Genomic DNA, 8,963 nt, shown 5'->3' on the forward strand with positions numbered 1-8,963 from the left:
TCTTGTGTTCAAATTCTGTAAACATGATCAAAACTTCACTGTTAAAAAAGACAAGACTCCCTGACTAGTTTTGTAAGTACCGTTTTTATTCAGAAGACAAGAACAGCTGTAGTAAAAGATAACAGATTTCTGATCATGACACTGAACATATATAAATTATATAAATAACACTGAAGTTATATAAGGCAATTGTTTCATGTTGAAAATAAAATTCCTATCACACGATCAACATCAAAGAGAGTAGCAAAGAAAGCACTGATCATATGCATTTTCCTAAAAATAAAACTGACTGATTGAAGTAGTTGATAAAACTAGGCAATTTATAAGGCCATTCTCTTCAACCATTATTTTTCTGTGGTACATTGCAAATAAGGCTATAACAAACACAACGTCCCAGCAGCTTTGAATACATACTTTGTGGTTTGACCAATAACATCAATTATCAATGGACCATATATTGATGTGAACAAACAAATTATTTAAACAAACTATGTAAAAGTGTCCCAAATAAGAAAGAAGTGTACTAAACAAAAAGGCATATAACTGCCGGGAAAACGATACAGAAGAACATTGCAGCTTTCAGAAAATAATTGTTTTTATTCATGACAATACCATTTGCACAAAATACTGATATGTGCCGAGTGAAGAATGTGAACACCGCCATGTGAACCGACTGATATATTAGCACCTCAGTCTGACTCGCTTCTCTTTTCTTAATTTTCCGAATGAAATGAATGAACAACGTATGAAGTGTTTTGCTTTATGCACAACATACAAACTATATGATACTGCATCTCATAACTATTTCTAATTTAGTCGACGTCAAGTGATACACTGCACAACTATAAAAATAACAACTATTCTGTAAAAGAAAAGTACCTTTATTTATTTTTTTTAGAAAAGGACCTTTTTATTTATAATCTTGACCTAGAGCACTGCTTTATTTATCAGAAAACGTAGAAACAAAGTCTTGGTTTATTCTCAACTTGCGCTTGCGTCTTGAAAGAACAAAGGGTACTTTGTGCTTTTTTAGAATAACCAGAGACATATAGCTTATTGTTGCCGGAAGAGTATATAGAGGTAATCGCACATCAGCACTTGGAACAACATCCTGTTAAAAATGACTTTGTTATTAAAACACTACAAATCAAATGTTTTTTTTCCCTACTATGGAAGCCAATGGGTCCATCAACTGTTTGATTATCGTCATTCTTTAAAATATCTTTCTTTGTGTTCAACAGCAGAAAGATACTCATACAGGTTTGGAACAACTTGAGGGAAAGTAAATGATGACAGCCTTTTCATTTTTGGGTGAACTATCCCTTTAAATGGCTGAAAATAATCATGTTTATACATGGTTCTTCAAAACTGCATTTTTTGTTAATTGGTCATTTTAAATGAACAAGTTTGACCAGAAAAGTGCCCAACAGTGCTCAGCACACATGTAAACTCCTTCAACAGTGTTCAAACACCTGCACCTCATGACATTCTTGGCAAAAGTTTGAAGAAGCTACAATATAAGATAGTTAGATTTTTTTTTTTTTATTCCATAGCTTTGATGACTTTATTATTATTCTAAAATGTAAAAAAAAGAATGGAAATAATAATTAAAAATGAAGAGGTGTGTCCAAACGTTTGATCGGCCGTGTAACTTTGCTCAGTCTCTCTTGCCATCAAGTGGTCAAGAATCAGCACTACATTTTTAAAATAAAGTTTCACCCTTAATTTAGTCTTTAAAAAACAAGAATCAATCTCATTCTGTATACAACAACACAAAGACGATCACATTAAACACTTCATTACATTCTAGGTCTACGGTCACTTGTCCTCGACAACTTACTGAGTAAGTAAACGTGGGCACACAGTGTGACGGAGCGTTCGGAGGGCAACGTTGTTCAGGTGTCCAGGTTTGGGACGGGCTCTTTAGAGTGGTCGTTATACATGAAGGTCTCCTCGATGTTAAAATCGGGCGGCAGCTGGTCTTTATGGACCTCCATGTGCGAGGAAACCATTTTAAGCGTAGAGAAAAACAATCCGCAGACGGTGCAGCGGTACATGAGGGCGCCCGAGTGCGTCTTTAGGTGGCAGATCATGGTGGATCGGCCACGGAAAAAGCGCAGGCATACTTTGCACTGGTAGGGCTTCTCGCCCGTGTGGATGCGGAGGTGGTAGGTGAACTCACCCGAATGTGCGAAATGCTTGCCGCAATACCGGCAGCGATACACTTTTTCCCTAAGCCCCGTGCCAGCACCGGAGTTGCCGTTCAGTACGAGTCCGGCTGGAAACGGGACGCCCCCGTGAGCCATTTTGTCCTGCATGTTGAAGCCCATGCTCAGGTTGAAACCTGCTTTACCCGAGCCGCTCGCCTCCAAAGGCGAGGAGGAGGATGAGGAGTATTCGATGAGCTGGTCTGCCTTGCGCTTGGCCGGCCAAACCTGGCTGCCCTGGAGCTCGTTGGAATGCACGCTGAGATGGTAATGAAACGCGGTTTCGGAGGGGAAGGTCTGCGGACACAGGAAGCAGCGCAGCTCGGCCTGGCCTTCTCTGCTGGTTTCCGGGCTGCCGTCGCCTCGTTTCGCTGATGCTCCTTCCTCTGCGTGTACAGACAGGTGTCTCTCCAGCAGTGCACTCTCCAGGAAGGGGTTGGCGCATTGTGGACAAGTGTAAATTGGAAAAAGGTGTGTTAGTGTGTGCCACAGGAGGGCGCATCGAGAGGGCTGAGACAGCTGGCATACACCACAGCGTAATGTCCTCAAACATGCGTGGCTCTGAACGTGGTCCCTCAGCGCCTGAAGAAAATGAACAAATCCATCATTAATATAGACAAATCAATAAAATGCATTGACATAAAAAAAAATTAAAAAAAATTCTACACTTTCTACAGTCATAAAAATATTGCAATATTACACACTAATCTACGGAAATTTTATAGTTGTGAATCTCACTGAAGTAATTTTCTTCCTTTACCATACAGGTTAGTTAGCAGTATGTAACCAATAGAGTGGTAGCTCATATATCTGGCAGCTCCTCTCCACCTATAGCTGGTGTGTGGTGAGCGCACTGTTGTACTGTGGCTGCCGTCGCATCATCCAAGTGGATGCTGCACACTGGTGGTGGATGAGGAGAGGTCCCCTGATATGATTGTAAAGCGCTTTGGGTGTACAGTAGTACATATGAAAGTGCTATTTAAATGCCTCAGTCATTCATAAGCTAGGCCTTTATGAAAAAATAATAAATACAAATAAATAGTTGGTTGCTGTAAGATACAGCTGTTTTATTTGTTTACTGTCTACTTGAGTAGCTGAAAAACTGTGAAGAAATGTTTACTTAGAATATTTAGAATTTTTTATCTATTTGTACATTTTACTTTTTAATATTATATTTATATATTTAATATTAATAATAGAATGTATATATATATATAAACATAAATATCATGTTTAATTTATTGATAATTTTAAAATGTAGCTTTTTAAAACGTGTTACTTTAGTATTATTTATACTATTTGAGTATTTATCAATATTTTGAATTTATAATTGCTTTTATTTTATATTTTAATTTTAGTTTATGTTTTAATCATTTTCTTGGGTGCTTTTGTCATTTGTATTAGTTTTTATATTTCTATTCAGCTGTAATTTATTTAATTTAGCTTTAGTTGATTTAGTAATTTTTTATATATAAAAATATACGTTTTATATATATATATATATATATATATATTTTTTTTTAATCTATATAAATTATATATTATTAAATTTCAGTATATATATATATATTATATCAATTAATGATTAAGGCACAAGCATTATGATTCAAAGTTGTCACGTTGCACCTGATTAGGACATAGTATAAGGCTTATGAAAAAAAAAAAAAGTATGCTCCACTAACTTTGAAATCATTTGCCATGGATTTAGCACAAATGGTGCACTGCAGTTCCGCTCCTTGCCCTTGGGAGGCTCCGTTCAGTTGGTCGGGATTTTGAGGGACGCATTTGGCTGCTGACTGACGTCTATGGAGAATCAATGCGGATTCGGTCCGGAATTGGTGCTCACAAACGTCGCAGGAGAAGAGCAAGATGCCCACGTGTGTGAGGGCGTGTGCGACACCAGCAGAACGGTCCGAGAAGGAGGCGCCACAAACTAGACAAGAACCCGTTTCCGAGAGGTGCGTCTCAGCGTGAGTTCGTATGATGTCGTTTTCCACCGGAAGCAGCATCCCGCACGATTTGCATGGCTGCGATGACGCCAACTGGCCGAGAGATGCCCCGTTTTCACCGTTCTCAATGCACATCAAGTCCTCGTCGTCCTCTTCCTCCACGATGAAGTGCTCCTCCTCGTCGCTCAGTTCAATAATGTCCTCTGAAAGTGCTCGCCACTGATCGCCACTTTCCGTATGCTCTTCCTGTAGGCGGAGCCTCTTTCTAGCATCATCTTCCTCAAAAAAATCGGAATCTTTGATTGGTCCTGTAACAGCCCCAAGCTGCAAACTGTCCAAGGGGTCACCGGAGGACGACGACGGGGCGCAGGTTTCACCTCCAAGCTGGGCTAAAGAATCAGGAATGGAACATGGTTCCTGAGACCCAAACGTTGACTTGCTACCATTAACAACAAGCTGGTCCACTGAGTTGCTTTCTGCATTTTCTTCTTCATCCTCCTGCTCGGTCTTGAGCTGCAAAGCAAGGCAAGGAAGAGCATCTGCAGAATGGTTACTGTCCGAAGGACTCAGCTTGTTGGTCACCTGCTGGTTGTAACCCAAATGCACCTGCAAGTCTTCGTTTTTAGGTGACTGGGTGGCCAAGTGGGAACGATTCAACCTGCCATTCTTGCCTTGAGAAACCGGAGATGGAGTTACAGGTGTGGGAGCGGCTGAAGAAGAGAGCGAGGAGCAAGATGTTGCGGAGGATGAGCAAACGGACACAGCCACGGCGTTGGCGGACACCATATCACTTTCCGTATCCCCATCGGCCACCGGGTCTCTAGAGCTGGAGCTCTGCAGGTCAGGAAAGGTGGCATGGCAAGCGCTCACCAACTCCCTCACGCCGAGCCTTTCCGCCAACTCATACAGCACACCCACATTGATCAAATCCGTGAAAATCTCACCCGTGTAGATAAAAGTCAACACCTTCTCGAGATTGGCGGCAGAGACAAAGTCCAGAGAGAAGGTGGTGGGAATGCCATCCTGGTTGCGGGAAGCTCTGGAGAAGAGGCTGTTAAAGTGCGTGCAAGAGCACGCCAGTACTACACGATGAGCCGGGAAGGAACGGCCCCCGACCTGGAGGATGACGTCACACAGGAGGCGAGACAGGCGGCAGCGGTTGAGCTCGGAGAGGAGACGGGCCGCGTGGCCAGAGCCCTGCAGCCTGATCCGCATGCCTGGCAATAATGACCAAAGCCAGGATTTGGACTGAAACAAAGAGAAGTGAATGAAAAAGGGTTATGACATAAGATTCAGATGAAATTATAATAGCAAGATGCTCTTATATTCAGTACTTCAAGAGGGAAATATCACTGTACCACCTATATGCTACGTTCACCGTAATTACCGTAACTAAGAGATGACAACACATGATGGTGTACTTGGAGCTGTTCACGACACGTCCTCGGATTCGGTCACTACACTTCGCTTCATTGACTTCCATTCATATGCATGTGAATGTGTCATACAAAAAGTCTTGCATTTCGCTGCATAAAAAATGGAAAAGTTTTGCATTTCCAAAGCTGCCAATTTGCATCACGTGAACATGTGTGACCAGTAGAAGATCGATACGTCATGGCGTGACCTCTTGGCTGAATTAATAGAATAGAACTAATAGAACAACATTTTTGTAAAGTCGAGTAGATTGTATATTTTTTTGAACAAATTTCGCATGCTCAAAGTCTAGTGTGACCGCCGCTTTATACATTTCCCTTGCACTATTAACTCCAAAATAAATCTGCAGTTGTTCTGTGGTACAAGGCGTAGTTTTCAGAAATCGTTACGTAATTATGACATGGCATGAACACACCTATAGTACAGTATAGGTAGGGCCTTTCCAAGTACCAACACTTGTGGTCTTGGCCACTTGAGAGCGCGTGCACACGACAGGAAGTAAGTGCGCAAGACTGTCCCATGTCTAAAACATGCCAAAGTGCAGTGCCCTTAATGCACACTAAACTCACACTAATGCTGCATCAGAGTGGTATTCAAGGCTAAGCGTATATCCCATCATGCATTACGTTCGGGAAATCGCATGCCACGAAATCGCGAGATAGAGAGGAAAACATTCTACTGCAAGTTAAATTAATTAGATATCACATGTAATTTGGTAGTAAAAAATTGTTAAAGTGTCATTTTATGGGTGCAAAGAGGAGTAGGCCGTGTGTATTTTGTACAACATTTGCAACTGCTTTTTATCACTTAATTAGATAGAAGCACCACAATTTTAAATGGTGTCTTATGTTACACAGGGACTACTGACCAGACTTTTATTGAAAATCAAAATTAATCTCTGTAAACACTTGCATTTTTGCAACACTATGTTATGTTATGTTTCTTTATTATCCCCAAGGGGGCAATTTGTTCCACAGCAGCCATTGGCACAGCCAACACATAAATACAATAAAAGATACAACAAAATGAACAATAAGTTGTTCAAAAAAAAACAAAGAAAAGAAAAATAAATAACACAATTAACCCACAGATATCATCCTGGAAAAGTTACAAATTGCGATGTTTAGAGCTGGTTCAAGTATTTAACAGCTAATGGTACAAATGATCTTGTGTATCGGTTTGACTTTGCCTTTCTAGAGAAGGCAAACCTTCTCCCTGACGGCAAGAGCCGAAACTCTGCGTGTAGAGGGTGATAAGGGTCTGCCAAAATGGCATTTGCCCTCCGGACACACCTAATCTGGTAGACCTGGCTCAGATCATTAAGATTGACACCAGTGATCTTCCGACACTGTTTAACAAAGCTTCCCAGCCTATTCTTTCTAATCAAATTAAGATTGCCGAACCAGCAGATCATTGAAAATGTGAGAATTGACTCAACAAATGATGAATAAAACATTTTCATAAGTGAACTTTCAACATTAAAACTCCTCAGTTTCCTTAAATAAAACAGTTTTTGATTGACCTTTTTGCAGATCCTATCTGTGTTGGCCTCAAAGGTCAGTTTATCATCCAGTATAATTCCCAGGTATATACTGACTGACAATCTCCACTGCTGAGCCATTTATAATGGTACATGGCGAGGCAGGTGGTTTCCTACGGAAGTCAAACCGCATGTCTTTGGTTTTTGCGACATTTAACTGTAGGAATGACTCCTCGCACCATTCTATAAAACTGTCCAAGACTGGACCATGACTATAAGACTATAAGGGTGTCCCATCGGGTAATAAAAAGTTCTACACACACTTGCAGTTTTCACGCCTACTTTAACACTTAGGCCAAATACAGGAAATACGTCATGTAAGTAGACAAATGGTCAAGTGCAAAGACCACAAGTGTGGGTATTTGGAAAGGCAAAGGCGTAGTATTTATGGGTAACGTTAGTACACTACATTGTTGTCATATTTTACCTAATCACTCTGCCCGTCCATTTATGTTTGAAACATTTAGCGTAGAATAATAGCTACTATTTAATTTATTTATTTTTAAACAGTATCTGTTATTATTAGTATATACTGCACACAATTAGTAAAGTAGTAGGCCTATTGTATTAAGATCATCGCCGATATGACAGTTGCTTGAAAAATAAGGGCTTGGTGACGTCAGCCAAATCGTAATGTCGTTTCAGAGTCAGTTATTACTGATTCAATTATTATAGAATTATTGTGATGTAAGATTATGAAGACAAACATTCTTTGAAATAAAGTGCACGTCTTATAAAACATGCCCAATATCCATCTAAAATAAATAAAATATATTTATTTCCACTACACATGAAATTACACACTTAACTTATGTTTACATTTATCACCAACTAGTTTCAACACAGAAAGTCAGGATAGCTTTAGATATGTAATATCTAATTAAAAAACAATACACAAACACACAATTCATAAATACACAAATGTAAAAATAAAATTCACACATGAATGATACAATTCCTGAACAACTGGTGTCCTAACAAAGACAGTCCACACACAAATAGGATTTGTGTTTTGGGGGTTAACACAACATTTGCCACCCCTCCGTAACAAAAATGTATATTTACATAACTTATGTGCAGGACACAATCTAGGGTGCAATGAAACTGCTCAATGTATCTTTATTTAGTACATCATTCGTTTAGCTGTAGCTAACTGGTTACCGTTGGATTCCATTAGCATGTGTGGCTAAGTAGCACGTAAACATCATCTCTCGCAGTGGAAATAAAACAGACCGATGTGCCACTAACTAATACTCAGAAACCATATAACAACTAAAATGTTTGCTTACCCAGAGAGCGCTGCTAGGTTGCGATAGATAAATAATCCAACTCGGATCCTGTTAGCCCAGACAGTCGTCCCTGCATATACAAGGCGGTGTTTCAAAGCCTAGTAAGCTGCCTACCTCGATCACTCGGTTGTGTCACAACGTATCTGTGATGCCCAAAACTACTGTCTAAGGTAAAGTGCTCACTATAGTTTTAATACACGGCCATTGTGCCATAAAGGACTGAACAAATTCAACACCGAACACTGAGAAGGAGCGCCTCCCATGGAAATCCATGTAATAATCTGGCTTGCTACTGTAAAACACGTCCACATTCCCTCAGCAAACATGTTTGTTTGTGTTCAAAATTGCGTTTAGCAGTTATTAAAACTAGTTGGTTTTACGATCATATTTTTGTAATATCATGAATGTATTTAACCATAACATCGAAGATCACAAAGATAGCAATATCTGAAATCCTTGTCCTTGGGGGGACATTTTTGGTCCCATTAAGAAAAAACGCTCATAAATCATACTAAGTGATGTTTTTTTGAAAATGTAAAAATGC

The 8,963-nt window shown here is 39.9% G+C and overlaps 1 protein-coding gene across 1 annotated transcript; it reads right to left on the reverse strand.

The window, feature by feature from the left end:
- Positions 1-65: 65 nt before the first annotated feature.
- zbtb39 (zinc finger and BTB domain containing 39) lies at positions 66-8,682 on the reverse strand. The gene is made up of 3 exons (XM_084098732.1): positions 8,420-8,682; positions 3,890-5,404; positions 66-2,789 (listed from the first exon to the last, which is right to left on the reverse strand). The coding sequence occupies exons 2-3, from the start codon at positions 5,369-5,371 to the stop codon at positions 1,896-1,898; spliced, it is 2,376 nt and encodes a 791-aa protein (XP_083954858.1). The 5' UTR covers positions 5,372-5,404; positions 8,420-8,682; the 3' UTR covers positions 66-1,895.
- Between the last annotated feature and the right edge of the window lie 281 nt (positions 8,683-8,963).

Source organism: Abramis brama, assembly GCF_963993115.1.
Source record: "Abramis brama genome assembly, chromosome: 22".
In the NCBI taxonomy this organism is placed as follows: Eukaryota; Metazoa; Chordata; class Actinopteri; order Cypriniformes; family Leuciscidae; genus Abramis; species Abramis brama.

Excerpts from the sequence above, each read along its gene's own strand:
- zbtb39 (XM_084098732.1), bottom strand. The coding sequence starts at position 5,371 with ATGCGGATCAGGCTGCAGGGCTCTGGCCACGCGGCCCGTCTCCTCTCC. Across the intron at positions 2,790-3,889 it reads CCATGGCAAATGATTTCAAA|GCGCTGAGGGACCACGTTCA; the intron begins GTTAGTGGAGCA and ends CATTTTCTTCAG.